General features: G+C 34.7%; 2 protein-coding genes across 6 annotated transcripts in view; one reads left to right on the plus strand and one right to left on the minus strand.

Moving 5' to 3' along the window:
* The first annotated feature begins 371 nt into the window (after window positions 1-371).
* Window positions 372-24,475, plus strand: part of Kst (spectrin beta chain, non-erythrocytic 5 kst) — a 62,450-nt gene continuing 38,346 nt past the window's right edge. For 2 of the 3 annotated variants that reach the window (XM_076324571.1, XM_076324673.1), the window contains exon 1: window positions 20,113-20,257. In XM_076324571.1, the coding sequence (XP_076180686.1) occupies window positions 20,236-20,257 (22 nt within the window). In that variant the 5' untranslated portion in view covers window positions 20,113-20,235. Of the gene's footprint in view, window positions 617-20,112; window positions 20,258-24,475 lie in introns of those variants that run through there. The other variant, XM_076324756.1, reaches the window with a different exon arrangement.
* Cag (cag) lies at window positions 8,737-13,033 on the minus strand. Of its 3 annotated transcripts, none has more exons than XM_076317686.1 (3): window positions 10,943-13,033; window positions 10,524-10,605; window positions 8,737-9,759 (listed from the first exon to the last, which is right to left on the minus strand). In XM_076317686.1, exons 2-3 carry the CDS (start codon window positions 10,535-10,537, stop codon window positions 8,820-8,822), a joined length of 954 nt encoding a protein of 317 aa, XP_076173801.1. In that variant the 5' UTR covers window positions 10,538-10,605; window positions 10,943-13,033; the 3' UTR covers window positions 8,737-8,819. The 3 variants fall into 3 exon arrangements, with proteins under 3 accessions (XP_076173801.1, XP_076173793.1, XP_076173807.1); XM_076317678.1 differs by having other exon boundaries at window positions 10,939-13,033; XM_076317692.1 differs by lacking the exon at window positions 10,943-13,033 and having other exon boundaries at window positions 10,475-10,542.

Consider the following 24,475-nt stretch of genomic DNA (forward strand, 5'->3'; position numbering starts at 1 on the left):
TTGTAACGTATTCGTAACATTACCTCCTTCTTTATATTCACATAATTTTGCACCAGTTTAAACATAATGTACAACTAGACCTAGTAAACGGGATCACTTACGATGATTATCCACCGAAAACTTATTAAATTTGGTAAATACGAATCCTCGAAGATATAGCTCAAAGTTGTCGATTCGACCGAAGAAATCATAGACTTAATGTTACCGTAACTTTGTAGATGGCGGCAGTTGCTTCGAGGTCTCTGATAAGCAGTCAGCTTGCCTCGATTGGTAGGGCGCGGGCAAGACGAAGAAACACGACCAATGTTGAAGGAGTGGGGATTAAGACGAAGAACCGCTCGGGTTCGAAGCCGCAAACGCATTGGCGCAGACCTTGGTACGGTTGGCGCTACCGCTACTGCTCTAACGAAGTTGAAACGCGTGCGTTTCTCCGTCCGATCATCGTGTGCGCGTGTGTTTATCAACCTCATAACGAGATCAGCATATACAGAGGCGAGAACTGAGTGTGCATTTTGGTGGATTCTGTGTGCTTGGAAAGTGTTCGACGCAGTGTTCTGACGGATTCACGCGGTACTTTCTTCGCTTTTTGGATAAGTTTCGTACACACGGAGAAAAGGTAAGCACTGGAATTTGTCAGTAGCTCTTCGAATCGATCGCACAGCTTGTCGTTCTTTTTTATTCCAACGATCGAACGACTGGCACGCGTTCCGTTCCCACATAGCTCTCGAATTGGAACGAAACCAAAAAGATTTCGTACGATAACCGTTCGATAGAGGATAGAAAAATATTTGTGGGCCGACGCTTGCGATTAAACTTGGAATCTGTTTATCGACCTCGAGTGGTCCAGTCGACAGGCAGAAAGTTTACGCGCGCAAAGGTCGACGGGTCACGTGGGACATTTCGTACGAGGATTCCGTGATTCGTTTTGGCAATAGAAAAAATTACTGCGTACGAAAGTCCTTGCACCTTTAAGGTTTTCTTCCGTCACGATGAAAGAATTCTCTACGAACCAGCCAGTTTCACCGAGAAAGGTTATCCTTGATCTTTGCGAGATTAGCGAGGAAGTGTGCCGCATTAAATCGTATTCTCTTTCGTGAAAATGCGTATAATTTTTTGCGCACGTTACACATGCTTTTACAGAGCAATTAATAGACTTCTCTATTTTTGCAAAGGTCATTTTACTGAACTGTTTTTTGTTTTTACTTTGTCTTAAATTTGACAAAGGCATAATAATATTGCGTAAACAAGTTCTTTGTCGAGTTAAAAGGTAGAAATTTTACGAGGCAGAAAGAGTCACATTCGTTACCTGGAAGTTCGTGCAAAGAAAGGAACGTCAGTTCTAAATCTCCTACCAAGTGTCGATCCTTTCGTATCGAGTTTCAACTTTTGAGAACTTTTTCTAGTAGACATCTGTAGTTTATGCATAGCACAAGTTATTTGTACGACATTTACTGCGTTCAAAACAATTCTTTTCCGTGAAAAAGAATCATTTCAGCGTTTAACCGTATAGACAACCTTGAATCTGGCAGAATGTAAGCGCGTTTTATACAATTTAAACGTACACAGTGAATTAAATGATATTCTTATTTTTGTTACTAATTACAATTAAACAATTTGCTCACTTTAATTTACAACCTCAGAATCGAAGATTCAAATATTAACTGCGTGTTACTTTTTTTATCGTTGTTAAATTATATATCGTTTATTTTGCAATACTATGAAATATAACAGTAAAATAATCGTAATATTTGTTTCATAATTCAAAACATATGGTTCAATCACGTGTAAGGATTGGTGATAAACGATTACCAAATGATATATTCCAGTAACAGAGTCGGTATATCCAAACATAGAAACATGAACATCGAATCGATCATAACCTTCCCTTTTGTCAAGGTGTGTATTAATTTCAAGATCAATCTAGATATAAACAGATACACTCAAGAGCCGTAAAAGGAATGAATTGTAATTTTTAAATTAAATTTATTTCCTGCCAGTATTCAACTCTATTACAATTGTTAATAGTTTGCCTAGATTCTTGTAGAATTTCTCTTTTTCTGGGATTCAAGTTCACAAAACTTTACAACGATTCGTACGATAGATCTGTATCAATTTTCTCTTCGAGTCCTACCATTGGCATCGTCGCGCGTCTCCAAACATTCATTCCGTTACGAGGTTAGAATTCTTCACGGAGGAAAGCTGATCGCCCGCAAAGGTCGCTCGCGACAGCTGGAAAACCGTGCAAAAGGGGTCCGTACTGGTCGAGTTTTCTTTCCCTCGCCCCTCGTTGTCGAACGTGTTCCCCCCTCTGAGTGTCGATTATAACGGGGCGCTGGCGTTGGTTGCACGTGAAATTAGAGCGGACTTCGATCCTTTCCCGAACGGTACCCGGCATTTGATCGGCCTTAGCCCCCGCGTTCCACGAGGAAATAATATTACGCGCGCGCCCGCCGCTGCCTCGAGTTTCTAATGAGCCCCTCCAGACCCGGCTGGTCCGTTCCTCTACTCGACGAATACCGTAATTCTCAATGGACGTCGTTTTTTCTCTCTTTCTCGCTTCCACCCTTTGCATCTCTCCTTTCCTTGCGCCGTTTTTCTTACCCCTACCGTCACCCTTCCCTCCGTTTCCCCACCACGCGCTTTTGTTCTATCCCCACTCCCGGTACCTTTCGAGCGCGTCCTCTTGCCGTCTCGCGAGCGAAAGTCGTGTGCGTGAAGCGGTGGACTAGCGATAGGAACGAGCCTTTGAAATGCAAAATGGGAAATGGTGCTTGAGACGGTGAACTGTTTCATTCATGTTTGGCCGAATTCTATGTTGATTTGACGAGGTTAGATAAACAAGTAAAGTAGGACATAGAAAACAAGTAGAGTAGAACTTGAGCAGCAGAGGATAATATAGAAAAGAATATGAAAAAAAAATGATTCATTTGATTTTATTATTAATTGTTTCCTCCAATTTTATTAATTTGTTTTTAAATTTATTTTTACGAATGTATGGATACTAATGGGCATTTATTTAAACAGTACAGATAATGGACGTTACACCGTATACAAAAGAATTATTTTGTAGATGCAATTTTTAAAAGTTCTCAATGCTCTTAGTTTTGAAATTTTTTACAGCACGATAGTTAATACATCATATTGTGTACAGAGAAAAAATAAGTAATAATAATACGTTCAGTATCGAGAGAATTTTAATCAAGGTTTTAAAAGTCACATATTTTAAATTTAACACGCAATATCTCTTTCTCAAATAAACTTCTATTGTTCGTATTTACATGCTGTGTTTGGTATCGGTTTAACAAGTATTGCAACCTTTTGACCTTAGTTTTGAACGTAATCTATCCGATGTTACATAAGAAAACTCACGCGCTGATGTCATTTCTTGAAACGAAGTAATAAGATAATAATGAGAGAAATTGTCAGAACTGCAGGAAATTGTCAAAAAGAATCGTGTTCTTTTCAAAATATGTTTGCGAAAGTGACGTTATTTCTATGACCTGAGTACGGTGTAATAATTTCCAGCAAATTCAATACTTTGGGATAAATATCAAAGAATTGATCAAAGTGTCGGTTCCATTGCTACCCAACATTAGTTAGAGTACTACCAGCGAAACGTATGTTTCTCGTGCGTGCGCGCGCGCTCACGTTTTCTGGGGAGTTGCTGGACCGCTCTCTGGGCCCCCTTCTCCCGCCATTTCTTCGTTCGGCGCGCGCAGAAAACGAGGAAGAAAGAGAGGAAAGATCCTTGGCGAGTCCTGGAACCCAAGACGAGCGAACGAACGACTCCGGTTACAGACTTCAAGGCTTAACGCGTACTCCCGCGTTCCGTCAATCGTGGATTTACGAACGGACACGGGAAAAATCCTTGCGTGCGTTGTTATTGTGTCGACTTGCATCGTCATTACGGTCAACCTGTTTCGAACTTCCAGAGTAGGGGGCGTCCTCAATGCATTTCTGTAGGAAAACTTACGAGTTGTATTTTAGGAGTTACGTGAACGGAACGATATAAGGCACTACATTCGTTGAATTCCTTGTTATTGATCAGATCAAGTTTGAGATACAATTTTCATTCCATAAAATTGAAAAGGTGTAGAGCGCTTTTGTTCCCCTGCTCGAGTGAAAGGTAATTTTAATAACATATTTAAATTCTTTTTAAACTAAGCTTTTTACAAATTGAAATAATTGTTAATCAAGAATAGACACTGTAACGACAGATAAAACTAAGAACGAAACAATCTTTTGAACAAATTGATATTAGGTTGTAATATTTATGATGGTTAATAACGAGAATTGCTTACATACATACTTTTTATATTGTAAATATGAATTTTTGTAAATTTTGAAACTTCACAATCGACCTTAATGTTATTTTGTGTTCCACGAGTGTGAATTTTTATGTTACACGGTTGGTAGGATGCAGGACACGGATAATTGTTTCTTTCTTGAGAATAACTTTCGAAATTCAAATTTCTCCTGTTCAGTGACCTTGAATTATTCTAAGGTCATTGTTCATCGCCTCGTTCAATTTCATTATCTCTGTGTACCAATGGCGTAAAACGAAAATTAGAGCACACCGTATGGAAAAACACAAAGTGACCTTGAAACGACCTTGACGAAATAAAACATTTTTCTTCGTTAATATCGATTTCCAAGTACAAAACGTCCGACAAAAATTTCGCAGTTACTTCGGGTCTGAAATTTTTCTTCTTTTTGGGAGACTTTGTACGCTATTTTACAATCGTTTGTGGTATTCTTCTTAAAAAAAATTTTGTTTAAAAAAAAGACAAATACGAAACACATTGATAGAGGCAACGCTATTTTCGTGTTTTCGACGTAATTGTCTCGACGAGAAACGAGAGAAACGAAACTAAAAAAGAAAGAAAAAAAGATAAGGAGATAAAAGGTGCACTAGTTACGAGGATGAAGTTCGTCGTACATCTTTAACGACATCTCACCGCCGTAATTAGTTGTAAGTCCTCCGTACGTGACCCCCGGGGACGCGTCGACGGAATACAATATGAAGGAACGGAGTTTTATCTGGCTCATACACGCGGTTGGACTCTTCTAGTAGACGGCGGCGTGGTGGTGGCGCGACGGTGAATGTAAAACTGCCAGAACGCATGCAGGAATGTAGATTTTTCTTGTCAACTTTCTACACGCCTCTGACGTCACGACGGGAATCATTGTCGAATGCATTACAGAGCGCTTCAAGAGTAGGATTCTGGATTTTTGAATCGTAACAACGCTCGATCTAGGGCAGAAATGTGAAAGATCCAGATAAAAGTTTCGATTAACAAATAAAAGATAAATCATTTTTTACACGTTCGTACAAAAATTATATATATATATATATTGAATTACAGATTGAAATATATAATAATTAAATAAGTAAAAAATTCGTAACAACGCTCGATCTAGGGCAGAAATGTGAAAGATCCAGATAAAAGTTTCGATTAACAAATAAAAGATAAATCATTTTTTACACGTTCGTACAAAAATTATATATATATTGAATTACAGATTGAAATATATAATAATTAAATAAGTAAAAAATTCGTAACAACGCTCGATCTAGGGCAGAAATGTGAAAGATCCAGATAAAAGTTTCGATTAACAAATAAAAGATAAATCATTTTTTACACGTTCGTACAAAAATTATATATATATATTGAATTACAGATTGAAATATATCACAATTGAGTAAATAAAAAATTCTCACGCATCTCTGATCTTGGGGGATTTTTCGAGCAAAAGATCGAATTTAAATTGAATTCGTTAAGAGATCAATGTTTCGAAAATCGATTCAAGATACGTTTCGAGCTCGATTCGTGAAAGTAGATATTGTAATTCCACGCTGTACTTCGAACTTACAGGTGCACCAAATATCAGGGATGGAAGAAATACTGTGAAGATAAAAAGGGGAATTGAAAGGGAGAAGAGTGAATAAGTGAATAGGTAGCTGTATCGTTACCGATTCCGTGTAATTAATGCAGGAATGATGATTAGATAAAGGAATAAATAGTTCTGAATTGGTTGGGTATGTAACACTCCCATCGCCTCTTTCTGACTTGTTAGCGTGAAGTCATTATTCAATGCCCGCATTGAGATATAAATTCAAAAGATAACTACAATAAGACAGAGAAGAAAAAAAACACTGAAAATGTATTCACTCCGCGGTGGATACCACATTCAGCAATTCCAATGGCTGAATAGTTCAAATTCTTTTCTCTAGCTCTCTTAGATTTATTATTTAGGAAATGCGTTTTCTAAAATATTTGCACTCGTATAAAATTTTGTTATCTGTCATTAAACAAGCGCGCAGAAGGTACATTATTTCGGTCAACGACCCCGCAGAACGACGAATTTCACCTTTTCACATGGTGAAACGATTCATTATCATTCCGCATATCTGGTCTGTGATCAAATAGAAAAATTGTACGCTCGAATTTCATTTCACTTTTCACCACTCATTTCACTTTGCAAGGATTTCTATTCCACTGTTTTTCCAGCCTACTTGGCAGATCGTTCTGAACCAAAAATCTCACGTACACCGTAGATCTACGTTGCTCGGTTATCGAGCTAAGTGTTCTTATTTCGAGTGTAGCGATAAATGTTCAGTCAGTGATGAAAATGAAGTCTGTGAAACGATCGAAGAGTTCGTTCCGTGTAATCTTGGTCGGTGCCCTTAGTTTTTGCGATTTTGAACGACCTGATATTATTCTGCAGAATATGGTCAGTACGTTGGAGCTACTATGGCCAAAGACTGGGTTTCTGAGATTAGAGCTTTGGTAGCTGCAAAAGAGTAAAGAAAAAGAGGAAGAAAGGAGATTCGATTCTAGACCTGGACTCTATGAAGGTACCTGGCCGATGGAGAAAGATTCGCGCGAAAAGGTACCAATTGTTAGGCTAAATAAGAATAGAGACTGATGGAGGATTCTACTGATGTCCAATAGATATCTCTACAGTGTTTACTAACAATTTGATAACTATACAAAGCCTGTCCAGTGTTTAATTCTATGTAGGTAATAAGCATATTAGTTGTATTAAGGATACAATTCAGAATATAGAATGTAGATTTTCAAACGAATGTTATCTGGACTATGAATAGTCAGTAGGTGTACATGAGTACTTAGAGATTGGTTTTAACAAATTATTGGTTTGCAATAGGAACTAAGTGTGCCATTTAAATATTTAATGGCCCTCATCACACAATATTTTGAAATTCATATAAGCTTTGAGGGAAATTAACTCTTTAACAAAATTTAATATCTGCAAGTTAAATGTTGTAACGAACAAAGTGTACTAATAGTGTATAGGATAGTTTTAGTTAGGCTAATTTTCTAAATAAACTAGTAAAGTGTACCTAATGAGGTAAATGTTAATAAAGACCTAAAGTGATTAAGTTTGGTCTAACTCTATAACTTAGCTTACAGCGTATAGAACATTTTTAATTCGCAACAATCTACTAAACAAGCTGGAAAATGATCTCTAGTGGAACCCTCTGTGAAGTTTATGATACAACTGAGGAAAAAATTGTTTTATTATGTAGTAGTTGAGTTTACGGTTGAGGGAGTCACGAAATCTCTATATCTGCGAGAATCTAACGGTTGATTCCATTGATGATGGGTTTTCTCCGCTTCTGAGCGCGCACAATTTTGTTGAAATTCAATGGTCCGTTAGAGGCAGGCTTTTTAGGGTTCGCCAAGCGAATCAGAGCGACGAAGCGGAAATTGGAATTGTCAGGATTCCCAGGAGATCCGTGCATCCCCCGTGCTAGAATCTTGAAACACATAGAGAGGATATTCACCCTGAAATTCTATTAAGTTAAACAGCTATTGGTGGGGTAATTGGATTGGCGATCATCAAATGAATCACCGGCTCATTGAAAATAGTTTGGTTACATGAAACAGATTAAACGATTTGATGCAGGATGCCGAAGCGGCTACTTACACGAAGTTTCCTTTAAATTGTGTATTATTAAAGTCATTGAATTAATAAGGGAAAAGTGAATTTAATGGACAACACTGTGGTTATGATGTAGGAGAAGTTGACTAAAAAATCATCGAAATTTTATTTCGTGAACGTGTTTCATTTTCATCAAAAATCTGGACACTTTGTGAGATTTTGTTCCATAGTCTACATAATAATTGAATACATTTTTTTTTTTTTGCTTTAATTACCCATAAACGTTTAAACCGTATTGTCGAATGTAAAACTTTTTTACAATAAATCTTACATGAAGTTTCATTTACAGTTTAGAAAAGTCATGGTTTGACAAATTTATCTTACCTTATATCTCATACTAAGAAAAACAAATATTTTACAATAAATTGAATATGTAATGTGTAAAAATAAACTCAGATAAGATAATGGTGTTTAGTAATTTGAAATCTAATCTCGAAGTCGTAAATTGTAAGATCATTGGAATACCTTCAGTAAACATTTGATTATGTTTCCATAAATAACTTTTTGGTGAAAATATCTGCCTTCTGAGCTGTGCTGCAAGAAGTATGAATTAGCAATGTTTTTTTGTACAATATATGGTTGATTCTCTGATAAAGGAAACCTGAAATATATTTTAGTAAAATTTTGTATTATTTTTTGCATACACAAGTAGAAACTCGTTTACCTATATTTAACGAAATTGTACCTACTAAATGATAAACATTCTATATATAATCCAATTTGCAACTTTTGGTAGGGAATATAACTTTAACAAAGGTGTAGAAAAATATTATATATTTACACAATTTATTTACACTGGAAAATTTGGTGATAAAGAAATCACCCATTTCATAATTGTACACTAGTAAACGTTATTTAACAAAATCGTCAGTCGTTTCCTGTTTTAAAGTTAATACACACATCTTTGATGCACGATCTCGTAGATGTTTCAAAGTTATTAGTTCGTTCTCTAAAGTTTCACTTTGATGCTCAAAGTATGTTATTAATTTCTGAAGCATTTCTGCAGCTTCAGCATGGTTCAAACTTGTTAATTCTTTATGACATCTGTCTTCTAGGCCATTTTTTGTTTCTTCTTCATCTTGTATTTCCTCTTTAGTTGTTAATTCTGTATGACATCTGTCTTCTAGACAATTTTGTATTTCTTCTTTATCTAGTATTTCCTCTTTAGTTGTTAATTCTTTATAACATCTGTCTTCTAGGCAATTTTGTGTTTCCTCTTCATCTAGTATTTCCTCTTTAGTTTGTGTTGACAAACACACCCTTGCAATATCATCTTCTAGTAGCAGCTGGTGATCTGCATTACCATTGGGAATAGAATCTCCCAATAAATTTTCACCAGAAAGAGCAAGTCTGATTCCATGACGTGCCTTCCATCTTCCCAACCATCCCACGCTCGCAGTAAAGTTAGGATCACTGCCCAACTTATCGTTAAGACTAAGAGCCTTCTTTCTCAGCATTGGTCCTGATATTAGAACACCATTTTCACGCTCTTGAATGTACCACACGTAAAGAGCTTCATCGAGCGTAACGTTCTTTGCTTTCTTAATCGTCCCTCTATTGCCTAAACTGTCCCTAGAAACCATCTTAGCACAAAAGTCTTCAATATCCTTCCTATTTTTTTTCCAGTCAGAAACAGTCGATGTCCCTACCCCCAAGGCAGTAGCAACACTTTTCATTGGCTCACCTTTATCAATTCGAAACAGAGCTTCTAGCTTCTTCTCCATAGTTACGGTAACTTTTTTTCTTTTCCCTGACATACCTAGAAACTTCAAATGTAGAAAACACAGTGTCCTGTAACAAATATTGTAATACTCAGCAATAAGCAGGAATTTAGTGCTATTTTTACATGGTCATGACCTACTTGAAATATTCCTACTTGTAACATACCAATTAATCATATAAGCATAGATGTAACATGGAATCGATCTTCAGAAGGAAATGTAACACAATCTTCCAAGAAACAATTATCTTTAATTTATTAATTTGAATAAACTATGAATCCAGCCAATTGGAATCCAGATAAACGAGTTTCTACTTTACAGTATTACTGTTATTTTTTTTATTAAAAGTAAACAAATTTTTCACATAAATAATAATTAGTTATTTTTAAGTAATAATTATATCGATTAATACTCTGTATTATTTTTACATGTACTGATTTGTAACAGAATAATTTATTAAATATTATCATGGAATAATTTGTTTACAATACTGTGACATAAAAATATAAACAAACAGTAATCCTGACAGGATTATGTTATTACAAGAGATAAAATAAATTCCTCATTTATTAACAAAAAGGAAAGAATCGATATTATATTATAATTGATATTTTCTTTTCAAAGTTTTATAGTTTTCTACAAGTGTCAAAACTATATGATTATATTGACAAACAAATCCTCATTTTATAGGTTATGTTGTTCAGTCTTGTTTCATTGTTTTAACCTAGATATATGCAGAAATTTTACTTTAATGACATCAGGCAATCAAAAAAATGTTAACTTACCTTAAATAGAACACAATTATTTTTATGAAATGACTACATTTAAACTCACATTCCAAACGTCATCTAACCACCGACTGATAGATAAAGAACATCACGCTGGTAGCGACCTCTGGCATTCACTTTTGAAAATACTGTGATTGAGAAAAAGAAACGTACAGGTTGAAATTAATACACAGACACTTTAGTTAGAGATGATAAATATTTTCGTAATTTCTTTTTATTTTGAATAGTCAAAGTTCAATTTGAAAATGAAATCCTTTAGAACTATGTTTAATAGCTGACATTTACAAATTTCATGTAGATTCTAAAGATGTATTGAGATATTACACTTCTAAATTTAAATCGTTAGAAACCCTTGAGGACCAAGTTCTTTTGGATAGATCTTTTAGACATAGTCGAAACCTTGAAAGATTGCCTAAATTTAAACACATCATTTACATATACAATTCATACGAACATATTACCTACTTGACCTTGTTTCTTCAAGCAGTAGATTTATGTCTAAAGTAGGCCTCATCAACGAAGAAAGCGACACTCTATACATCACTTGCCACGAAGGCATCAACAACTTCTGTTCGGTGAAGCAGTCTTCTATTCATTGAAATTCAAATCATCCACTTCCATCGTGTTCGGATGATTCCCGGTCCATTGTATTCATATCGTCATTGTAAATTCACCCGCGAATTCGAGCCTCTATTTGAGAGTGAAGAAGGCCTAATGTGGCGCGTGGGAGTAGCGGAGGCTATTACCGCGAAACTTACAAAAGGCACCGCAAGCTACACTCTCTAGCGTAGATCAGAATGCGAACGAATAGATAGTGTGTAGCAGATAGCCGAGTTGTAGGCATTTTTCGCGAGATAATACGTTTCATTCAGTCACGCCCCTTGTAATGTTTAGGAAGACTTGTTGACGTTCTCTTCGATTGTACACATTGTGCACGCCAGGTGTTAGGTGTCATTACATGTATAGAATATAAAAATCTATTTGTCAAGGTTCCATGTATGAATCTATGTAACTGGACCGCTGTGAAACATCGAAAGCGTCTAGAATAGACGTAGATAGAATGGTGGGGGTAGTCGTCGTTTGACCTTCACAGGCCAATATTTTATTCGTTTGCTACGAGCGATTCCTTTTCAACTGTTCATTTTCTTGCCGAATGAAATCCATAGAACTAAAATCTTGACTTTCGGTATTAAGAGTAAAGAATAATAATTTTTGTTTCACCGTCTAATTTGTTTTGTTGGTAAACTGTTTTTTCGAAGACGTGTGAGGTTTCTCAAAGTTTCCCGTCAGAATGAAAGTTAAGTATAGGTGGTCACTACAACGATCAGTATCTAAAATTTCCGTGACACTGTAAGTGGGTACCTGCTGGCCCTCAAAAACCTGTTTTAATGGGTGGTTCGCGCAAACGATTTGCAACGAAATTCGTTTATCTTGTTTCTGGTTCCGTGAGATCGTGAACGCGGATAATTGCATAATGTAACTCGTTGCTCAATTTGTTCCGTGAAAGTTATAATTTTACAATTAACGTCCGCAGGAAACCGAATGACTCACTTGCGCTTCGTAATTAAGAAGGCGATCTTTGTGCAAACGAACATTGTCGAACGACCCGCGAATTGTTATCAATTTGTTTAGAAGGATCGAAAAGAGAACGCAAGGTGGAAAACTTTCTTTTATCCTTAAACTGACGTTTCCATGGCGAATGTCAGTGAAACGTTATTAAAGGTTGCATAAAATAATCACTCTTCCCTCGTTATTATCGTAATAAGTGTTTTCTCGTGGTTAACAGAGAGGTCGTTGTTTCTTGACCGTACAAGAACTCGAACGGTTACGAAGTTGGCAATAAACGAACGATTGTGCGCACATCGCGCCATCTTCAATGGAAGTTTTCAAATTTGAAATCAAATTCCCACTATAATACTCATTACTAATAAACTTAGTACTTTAAAATCACTATTTGACTAATAAATGCACCCAAAATGCATCTGCATTTTCAAAATGATGCATGAGATTTGATTTACATTGAAAAGAAAATCTTGAAAGTTTTCCTATAATCATGTAACGCTTGTTATAATCGAAAATGTTATCATGTATATTAATGTCTATTCTTGAGGCAAATTCTAATCATTTGTTTTATCTTATTAGTAATAAATCCAATGATGTGACGATTTATAACTATATAAATCGTTGGATATAATTTTATCTACATGGCGAATAGAAAATAAATGAAATCGATAATTTTTCAATCGTGTTGAATAAATTTGGATAAAAGTTTATTCGAATAATGTAATTGTAACTAGTAAATATTCACTGCGCTGTGTTGTCTGGTATGTATAATACTTAACACGAGTATGATACTTGATATGTGCAATGTAGTCTCACTGGATTATTTCATTATTTACTCGTATTACTGTAATCATTTACAAATGGTGTACAAAAATTAGTCGCCACTGTGCCGTCGTTTAACGAGAAGGGAATAATGTCGCGAACCGGAAGTCATTCGCCAAAAGCGACAACTGCCTCGTCCGACGGAGCGATCACCACGAATTCATTGAAAATACTGTCGGCACCTTTTTTGTCGGACTTATGATTTAATGACGCGCAGAAATTGAAATTAAACGTCGGCGTCGTGTGCAAACTTCTGAGAAACCAGTGATGTCATCTGGCTTAACGAACCGCCGCCCAGCTAAATAGATTACCGTGTCGCGAATGATCTTATTTCACAGTTATGTAAATAACAAAATGTCTCGATTTTATCCTTAAACAGAAAAGTGACGTTTATTTGTGTTAAAAAATCAGTAAACAGTTCTGTGAGAAGAGTTTTCCAGATTAAGTTTAGATTAAGTTTGAGGTTATATTCAGGAACAATATTTCAGCTGCTCTTCGCCCACTTGGCAGATTTTTTTTCCTTTTGTGTCTGATTTCTTGTAATAAGTATTTACTGTACATGTCTAACAGCACAAACTTTGTGTAATAAAAATATTAAACGAATGAAACAAAATAAATAAAACTGGTACAAAAAGTTGATGGAGAAAACAGCTTTTTTGGTTCTCGATCGAGAGCTCCAATAATTCATATAAAGCACGATAAGAAGACAGTGTGCACTGTGTAGGGTCACAATAGTTACATAAATGAACGATCGAAGTGCACTTTTATCGTAGCTGTTTGTCACGAATCCGTTTATCAATAGTCTGACTCAATTCGATTATTAATGAGGTCACGACAGTAAAACTCGTCGATGAGTGATTTTATTTCTGAAATAAGATATGCAGTCATGTTATAAAAGTGTAAAAAAGGTATAAAATTTATAAGAAAATGTAACTCGAAGGGAGGTCTTTAATTTTTTATTAGAAAAATTGTAAAATGTTAAAAATAATTTGATCCCATTTGATCTCAAAATGATCCGATATAATTATAAAATTTATCAATTCATAATATAAAAATTGTTGGTTTTGTGAAACATATTTTTAAAAATGTTAAATATACACAGAACATTTTTATATGTATTTGTTAAGTACTATTTTTATTCCAAGACTGTAAATTTCGGCGAATGAACGTTGTATTTATTTTTATTACATTTTTTTTACTTCTTTCTTTGTGAGAACGCCGTTACCAGTTGCACTATAATTTACATGGACGCTACGTACATTTTAACGTCTTATGTTCATTCACATAGCATCAGTCCTGTTCCACTTCCCATAACGAAGAAATGCTTCCGGCCAGGAACTGTTACTATATACCAGATGAATGAAGGGCTCACAGTGTATTATCGTAAAAAAAATTGCGTCTTCCTTAAGTTACTCGGCAAATTTCGTTAATCAGCAGTGACTCACACGCAAAGTATAAATTACGCAAAAGGAACACGGTAGGAAGGATTAGAAATGGAAAATTTTTCAGGAACACAAAAGTATCATTATGTGGTTAATAATACAACATAATCGAAAATAATTATTATGATAAGCATAATATTTCTCGTTGATTTACATTTACTTAAAAATTATACCGTTTGATAAATTAGGGTTAAGTTATAAATGGTCTCTGAACTTTGCCTTTTTGTCGCTAATATTACATTTTATATCTATCATACTTTTTTTCTCTTCGTACAATTATATTTCCAAAAATTGGTATTTTGTTACGGTTCACCGAAATTGTTAAATAAATAAATAACTAATAAGATCAATCGTGATAACCATTTTCTTTAATACAAATCTTGAAATTTAAATTAATCGTACGAAATGAGCCAATTAATCGATAATGGAAGAACGATTTTAATTAAATTTGGATTAAAAGGTTTTTAAAATTAAACAGAATCTTTTGCACGGCGGCAAGTACCAATTTTTAAGCAAATATAAATCAACGAGAAATATTATGCTTATCATAATAATTATTTTCGAAAAAAAGTAGTAAACACTCGTTGTTAATCGCAACTTCGGTCATCCAACCAAATATAAAAGTGTCGTCATATCGTTTGAACTTGCCAGACCTCGTCATATCCTTTTTTCACGAGCTTGTCTATTCGTTACCACGCTGGAAGTGTATGTTTGCTCGGGCTATCAGTGTCAATAGAAGGTGGTGTCCCTTTCGAGTCGACACGGGACGAGCCTCGATCACAATATAGCTCGGATTTCACCTGGTCCGGCTGTCTTATAGTCAGTCTCTGTCCTTCCGGTGCGTTCACCGTATTTCCGGGGCAATTTCGTGCTTCCTGGCATCGATGAACCTTCCTATAACGCTCTTGTAAACTTCGTCTGCTATCGAAGCTTCTCTCTCCTTGTTATTCAAGGCTTTACCTTCTCGATTCTTCCCGGATGGTTAAAAATAGCAATACGGAGAAGTTTGACAAATTATTCTGTTGTGATCGATGACGAGAGATCATCTACTTATTGTGAAAGACACGTGTACACTGCTCGTTCGTCATGGGGGATCAGAATATCTAGACAGAAAGAAGCGTACGAGATGTACGCTAGTGTTCGTTAAGGTAGATTTTTCGTGAGTTGTTTTTTAAGTTCACCCTTTATACGATTTAGTTACGACATGTAGTTACAAGTGGTGGTTCCATGCTGACGTGATACTGCCATGAGCATATACATAGGTACGTATATACAGAGTTCAAACAAAAGATTTTACAAATGCTTGGAAATGAAGGCTGGTCGCGTATTATATGTAAAGGAAAAAGTTGTTCAAAATATCGTTCTTTATCATTTTTCTACATTCATTACGCGTATACATACTATATCTTCAACATTTTCTATGTTTCTCTTTTCCACGATTCTCTTTTAATAACCTCACAAAATTGACGATAAAGTTCGTTATCGATATCAGATGTAATAAAATCGACGTGGCATTCGATCACGTACACTTTTTTTTGGAACTTTTTCTGTACGATTATCCATTAAAAATAATGGTGATATGATTACAATTTATCGTTCCCTATTGCTTATTATCTCGCTCGATAAATTCTAGATGGCCAAAGTGCCCCCTAGTTGCGATCTTTAGAACTACATACATATGTAGGTACGCGACAGATCCAACCTCTTGAAACGTATCAAACTTGTACAAAGAAGTTATCGAAGTTTTCAAAGAGTTTCGTTTACACAAGATCGAATAGATAGTAAAAAAATTATCGGCGATAAGTTCGTGAGATAGATTTCATTTGCGAATATGAAAAATATATCTGGAAGTTGATCGTGTAAATGTTTAATTGCTTCCTTTCCAATGTTTACAAGTATGCTGTGGGTTTTCACTGCTGTCTGCGTTAACTTTCATCGTTCAGGTTCGACTGCATAGGTACCGTATGAACTCATTTATTCGTTCGCAGAATAGGAAGTATGTACCGAGCGATTTTACAGGAAGCACGGTGAATGCACCATGCTAGAAATAGAGAAACTTCAAAAGGCTTGCAGCAATATCTGGATAAAGAATGAAACGCTCTCGCAATCGATCGGTGTAGTAATCCTATCGTGATGTTCGCCTTACGGAGATGGGAAACATCTTTTTATCGCTTGTTGCCCAGAATACACGAGGACACTGTTTGGACCATTGAACGTGTTACCTTCAAACGAGTTTGAAAAGTTTCTCGTGTCGATTAACACTATTCGATTCGTTAAAAGTATTGTATAACATCCGAGTGAATTTAATAAGTTTGTCCAATAAATTCAAAACTGTTCAGTACAGACAAGAAAGAATGAAATTGATATAACGTAGATTAAATAAAAATTGAGGTTAGGTAATTATTTCTTGTTCGATCAATCACGATTAATTACACGCACTACAAGTATCAAAATAGGTAAATATAATCTGTTTCGTTTTCACTATGAAGCAGTATTTCGAAACAATGTTTTTATTTTTCTTCTAAAAATAAACGATTAAATATTCATATATGAATTATATAACATTACAAACGAATTAAAATTTAGTTTTATTCAGAGATTGAGAATTTATTAAAAGAATAAATTTGTCGGGTTAAATATTAGGTAAAAATATCCCGACTATTAAAAAGAAATCAACGTTATTCCTGTTTTGCATATCGAAGATTTAAATAATTAAAGCCCGAGTCGACGAATAGTCACGATATTATTAAACGTGAAAGTCGAAGGACATCGTGTAACATAATTAAACGCAGCAATTTCAGTCATGTTTCGTCTGACATTTTACGATACGTCACGCCAAATTTGCATACCCGTGAAACGTGTGCGTGAGCGTACGTACGTTTACCAAATTATCGGAGAAAGTGCATGCTCCTGACTTGTTAAAATTCGCGAAAGATCTGTCGTTTTTATTTTTAGATAGTCTGATGAAAAATTCATAGACCTCAAAACTAATAAGAAGGTCCTAACAAACATGAGTCAACAAATCCTTTTTTAATGAGACACAGCCACTTTATACTGTGTCACCTCGTGGTAATTGACACTTCCGGTTGTTTTATCATTCAGGTTTCCTACTACAACTTAACCTCTACGATAATTTAACTGCGCCATTTTGATACTGAAAATGTCCTTGGAAATTTTTGTCATATTTATGTATCTATTATTCTGTTCACATCATTATACTGTTTATTATTAATGATTGGCACTGTTAAACGTAAGGAAAGTTTGTAAATTAATGGTTTTCAATATTTTCAACAGTCTAAGTTAATTTATGGTTCTGTATTTATATATTTAATACTATGTTTTTATAATTATATTATTTGTTGTTAAATTGTAGCGCTACTTAATTTAAAAAAATGGGCTGAATCAGTGGTTCTTAACCTTTACAGGTTACTATTTTTAGTTAAATGCTAAATCAATAGTTCTCAACATTTTTAATTTGCTACCTCAGATTAACTTTTAGTTTTAGAATCTACGTATGGTAGAACTTCTTTTATTAATTTCGAGGTGTAGACTACGCTTGTAAATATTATGACAGTACTTTGGGCTCACTCTGTTCGCGGTTATGACGTTCCTCGTAATTAATTTATTCATCCTACCCGGACGGTACTCCTGTTCGCAATCGAGTTTCAAAACTCAAGCTGTGTTCTCATATTATTTTTACAGAAAGATGCGAGTTCAGCGTAATGCTAGATAAAATGACGCCGTCTCGAGTATATGAAAACTATTTAAAAACGGAATTTAAATAATCTGGAAAGTGGTCTGCAGAATAAGTTAAAAGATCGTAGAGAAATTGCAGTAAAGGAGAAAGTCTTTAGTTATAAATTTTAATCAGCTATATTTGTACCTACCAAGTATGTCAATGAGTATCAATTCTCCCTGTTTAACATTTTAAATGTTGCAGATTTAGAAAACGTACTAAATGAGTGAATGCGCGTTTAAAAGAATATTTTAAACCGACTGCAAATTCGCATGATTGGAACTGAGGTATCGAACGAGTCGTTCTCTTTAGCGCGTTCACCGTACTTCCGGTATGATCTCTCGTTTCCTGCTCGCTGACAAGCGTTTCAATAATTCTGCGTATTTGTCAGTTACATCACCGGGTAACGACAGGCGCCATGAAAATTTATTTGCTAAACGATATCTATTACCACTTCATTGCATCATGTTGGTCGAGACTTAAATGATTCCTCTTCAACGGCCACTAAAATAGATATGTTTTCCATCCATCGTCTCCTTTCCATTTTGCACACTTCTTCTTTCAAACCAACAAGGAGTCAACTCCTACGCCTATGCTGTACGCCTATTAACATATGTAAATTACGTTCTAACGTTGTACACGTTCCAAGAGCTGTCGTCTTCTGAAAACGTCACGATTGGTAATTAGATACAATTTGTATACGAGTAATCAATTAATCGGTTCCGAAACGATGTACACTTGATACCCAATCATTTGGCAGACAGATCGAAATGCTATTTAAGTTCATAAACGTCAGCTTATTGATCAATTTATTAGTATCACCGACTTTTCGATACTTTGCAAATTAAGTGTCGCAGAAGTTTAGTTCTTTTCATGCTAATCGGTATCAAACACTTGGAATTTTACGGTTTCTAGCGGAGAGATCTTATAGACTCTGAACGATCACTATATTGGGACACTAACCATAGCCAATACGGCCTAATTTAACCGATCGTATAAGAATAGACATTGGTAACAGTTCGTTGATACTCTTAGGTGAGAGGAGGCCTTCCGTGTTAAAATTACTATGGTCTCTAAATAATCACCCATTTAAGGACTAACCATATTCGACGCAATTGAAGATCACCGATCGGACGAGATGTCTTCTGTGTGGTTAGGACCATTAATAAAAAGTTCGTTGCTACACTTATTTAGATGAAAGAAGACCCACCGAATCAAATAGACCCCGTCAATTTTTAAAATCATCTATCCAAGTATTAACTCTACTTAACACCAATATTACTGATCAGTCGAGACTTCATGACCATTCTGTTTGACTAGAATCACCAGCAAAAGTTTGTTCCTATATTTAGGTCGGAGGTGCACGTACGTCTGTACTTAGTTTCTACTACATAAAAGAACAGACTCCCAAAAATAGACTCCTCAAATTTTTAAAATCATCTATCTAAGTATTAACTCTACTTAACACCAATATTACTGATCAGTCGAGACTTCATGACCATTCTGTTTGACTAGAATCACCAGCAAAAGTTTGTTCCTATATTTAGGTCGGAGGTGCACGTACGTCTGTACTTAGTTTCTACTACATAAAAGAACAGACTCCCAAAAATAGACTCCTCAAATTTTTAAAATCATCTATCTAAGTATTAACTCTACTTAACACTAATATTACTGATCAGTCGAGATTTCATGACCATTCTGTTTGACTAGAATCACCAGCAAAAGTTTGTTCCTATACTTAGGTGGGAGGCGCACGTATGTCTGTACTTAGTTTCTACTACATAAAAGAACAGACTCCCAAAAATAGACTCCTCAAATTTTTAAAATCATCTATCTAAGTATTAACTCTACTTAACACTAATATTACTGATCAGTCGAGATTTCATGACCATTCTGTTTGACTAGAATCACCAGCAAAAGTTTGTTCCTATACTTAGGTGGGAGGCGCACATATGTCTGTACTTAGTTTCTACTACATAAAAGAACAGTGGCTACAACAGGCTCGCGATACGCGATAAGAGAGCCGTGTGTCAGTGGTCTTTAGTTAACAGCTGAATCAGTTCGGTGTCGCTATTCGTGGACGTCCAGACGTTCCTTGCGACAGTGATTTTTTTTTCGAGGTTTACGAAGTCCGCAGTTTAGTGAAACGAATCATGACGTTGTGCATTGGCGAACAGTGAGAGATCAAAGGAATAATGTATCAACGTAGTTACTACGGTACGTTGTATTGTGAACCAATAAATTTCTAGTTATTGAGCAGATCGTAAAGTGTAATCTACGGAGTCTATAAATGCAGCTTTATTGCGAGATGCACTATTAGGGCTTAGAGTGCATTTCACGAGGCACGATAAAAAGAAGAAAGACTAATTCCGTGGTGACCACACCTGTTACGCAGTTATACCTAGGCAGATAAGAGATTATACGTCGAGGCGTTGTCGAACATTCCTTCCAATTAGAAATTAATACATCGAGTGTTCTTCGTCGATTCTACGAGTGCTTAGAAATGGTTAGGTTGCCTTTTACCGATGCCTGACTTCAGAGTCGGTGATCAAAAATGACATTTTTGGCGATCGATGATATTTCGATGGGAGACTTCTCTGAAAATGTTAGACACTTGAGAAACCTTCGTGGTATTTGGTATTATAATACATGGAGACTTTAGAAACTTTAGTGGTCATTGACAGAGACCTACTTTTTAAAGATGTTGGAGAATTTTAGCAGTCCTTAGAGTCGTTTCATGGTACTTTTGTACACCTTAGAGGTGTACTCCCAGAGATCACAGAGAATTGCTGCATTGCTGGAGATCTTTCAGACCTCTGATACACCTAAAGATCTCAATGATCTATGAGTACTTTTAAAGATTTCAGTGATCTCTGATACTTCTAAAGACCTCGGTGATCCTTGGCACTCCAGGAGAAAACCGTTCCCTGCGTTTCCACGTTCGCCTGATTTGCAACCGTAATTTGCACGATAAAGCTAGACGTGTATGCCTGCGGGCGTCACGCTCGAGGAATCCGAGCTACACGTACACACGTCTGTTACAATCGCGTTACGTGGTTTCCAGCAGCTTAGAAACGACCAGCCCCGAGTGTGCTTAAGTACTCTAATCAAATCTGCGATGTTACCTGCTTGTCATTGCCCTCTTGGTTTGCACGCAGACGCCTATTGGCACGCTTTTCAGCGCCAGCTAACCGCTGAATTTACCCTTTCCCATTGGCGTAGAAACTATACTACTATGAGGAAAATTTGTTCCAGCTTGTATGTAATAAACTCAAGGTCATTTGATGTTGCAAGTATTCTTTTTAAATATTTTCAATTCACTGTTTGCGAATTGTTTAAAATATAGTCGATAAGCAATGATAACAAACAATAATCTATTTACTTCTTTTCGTAAGGAAGATAGAGGATTTTTTTATAAACACCAGGAATAATTGAAAGAGAAACAAAAAGGCAAAGAAAACTTTCCCCAAAAGGGAAAGCAAAATTATTCGAAATTATTTTGTGAATGTATATAAAACTATTACGTAGATTAGAGATTTATTTCTAATATTTTCGTAACTTTTTAACGTAAGTAACGTTTAGTAATGTAAAGTATCATATGGATAAATAATAGATATTTAAATAAATAATTGTCGTATAATATTTTCTGATGTTTCAACAGTTTTTAGTCAAATTGAAATTTACTAAGACAGATATCGTTTAAAATAATATATTATTTGTATTACAATTTAACAATCAGAACAATTGATTCAAATTAGTTTGTCATTGAATATTGCATTATGCTATGTACATTGTATATTAGTATATATACATTGAATACAATGATTCATCTAATCATAATTCATTGAGTTCATAGTTAAATACCTTTGTGCAATCATCCCAATGTAATTGTGTGTGATGTCATTTAAAACATATTCAGTGAGAATGTAAATTATGTTAATGCAGGGGTATCTTGAAATTCTATGATTATAGAAGGATAGCTGTCGTTGTAAAGCGACTCGGTGAGCAATTAACGCAAATTTGTCAAACGAAAACATTGAAGTTTTAAACATTATCTTTACGGTAAAAAATATTTACGCTTCAAATGATTAGTATTTAAAGGATTCTATATTTTTAATTGAATTTGTTCAACTTTAATTCCTGTTTTGCAATTTTATTTTAGTACGTCATTACAGAAAGAATTGATTAAGCAATTACAATTGCAATAATTAATATATTCAAAATTAAATGAAGTGATTTACAATTTGCGAAAAATTAATTGTCAGTGAAATTGCTTTCTTAAATTGAATTTCATTTTCATTTTCATTTATTATTTATTTATTCGTTCCTGAGGATGTGTTTTCGTTGATAAATTTACAATAATTGTAATTCAGTAGCTGGTTAAGGTATTGTAACAAAAAGTTAGGTTCGTTTCTTTGGCTTGTCATGAATAATACATACCACTGATTAAAGTTTAATATTAATTACTGTTTAAGTATACCGAGCTAATTATTCTTAACTTCCCTAGAGTAATGAGTATCGTTGTTAACAAGAAACGAACTCGAGTTAAATTTTATTCACAGGAAGGGAATAGAATGATTTCGAATGTATTGAACGGGTGAATACAATGGCGCAGTTGTAAATACATCATTTGTGTACGACAGCGCGACGAGAAAATGCGTGGTCTTATTTATAAACATAGACAGTGTACAATTGATTGTTTCTGTTCGTGGATAAATAGCGAATTACAAACGGGAGTCGTCAAGACTTCAATATACATATTAATACTCTTACAGTCCGTTCGAAAAGTCCACAGTTCTATAATGATAATTTAAGACACTAAATTAAAAACGTATTGTCTCTTAATTATATTTTAACACGGAATACAAGAACAAACTTTTAATCGTAGCATTAAATCGTAGTAATAATAATTCAATTAATAATACGAAGCATCAATAGTAGTAGTCTGAAAAATATAATATACAATTATTCTTCGGTATTTCTATTTTCAATTAATGCAGAAGGTGATAAATAATGGACAAACAAGATCCATACGGTCTTTGGAAAATAAAGCAATAAATATTGCGTGTTAACGGAAATATAAGATAAGATGACTTACAGAATTAACGTTATTTCAATATTAATACGAATTTTTATTACCATTAGCATAAATATTTTATAATCCTGATATAAAAGTTTCAATTTTGTAACGCGTAACGTGTTGGAAACATATCTATATACATATTTGGTATTGAAGGTATGAGCTCAACCCAGTTCCGGAGCAGATATTTCGCAAGTGTGAAATTAATCCGAATCATTCGTATGTTATCAATTAAGGAAACCGCAGAAATTCTCGTAACATTGCTGATAAACGTATGACAAAATAAAGATTAATAAATATTACCAATTATAACACTAGAATATTATAATTATAAATTGTTTCATTTAGAATTCATGAATTTCGAGCAATATCTTATTAATTATTTCAAATAAAATGTATCTGAAACAAGAAGAAAAATTATGGACGTAAAGTGTAAACAAACAAATATGAAATGTCAATATGTTCAATGTATCTTGAATAATTCTCGCTTATGAATAAAATTAGACACATATTTATGTTAATCGGTTCTCAATAATTTAATATTAAGTTTAACATTTTCAATTTTGGATATTTCGAAGCATGTTAAGTATTACGGAACAAAAAAAATATTTTCGAATGGTAGATATCACTCTACCAGGCGTCCAAGTTCGTGTGCCTTATCTGAACATTGCATTACTGATCGAAGAGTTTATCAGTAGCTTATCTCTTCTGAGAAGCTTTTCAAGATATTATTGTTTCTTGTACGAATAAAAATACGAACTACATCGGCAGAATAATAATAATTAACAAAATGCATACTCATGGTGTTGATCTTTAATATTGTACGACTGTTTCCTATTTCTAGGGTTTTTTTCTCCTTGAATATCTTATCACAGTACAGAGATAATGGAGGCTCAAAATAGTCGTGATAATTGAATATCGTGCGAGTAAAATCGTACAATTTGCTTTCAGTTTTACATATTATTCCTTTACTCGTCAAATTTCATATCAAGGATCAATATTTACAATCGCAAAAGTTTATAATAATCAATCGTCAATATTTAGAACGCATATTAAATTTCACTAAATACTTGAATCACATTATCCATAAAAAAAAATATAATTAAACGTAGAATTGTAAATTTATAGTTTCAGTTTAAAAAAACAGATTGTTGTAAATTTTTTATATTACAATTTGGAACCGTTTGAAAGCTGACTAACTTATTTAAAATACTTTTTTGTTCGATTATCGGAAGTAACTGAAAAATAATAGCGACAGTTACGTGCCACACTTTATATTATATTTGATAAACATTTTTTTACATATGATGTATAACAATATCAGAAATAAATATTCTTCTTTTGGCCATATTATT

This window comes from Ptiloglossa arizonensis, chromosome 1, assembly GCF_051014685.1.
Source record: "Ptiloglossa arizonensis isolate GNS036 chromosome 1, iyPtiAriz1_principal, whole genome shotgun sequence".
Classification (NCBI taxonomy): domain Eukaryota; kingdom Metazoa; phylum Arthropoda; class Insecta; order Hymenoptera; family Colletidae; genus Ptiloglossa; species Ptiloglossa arizonensis.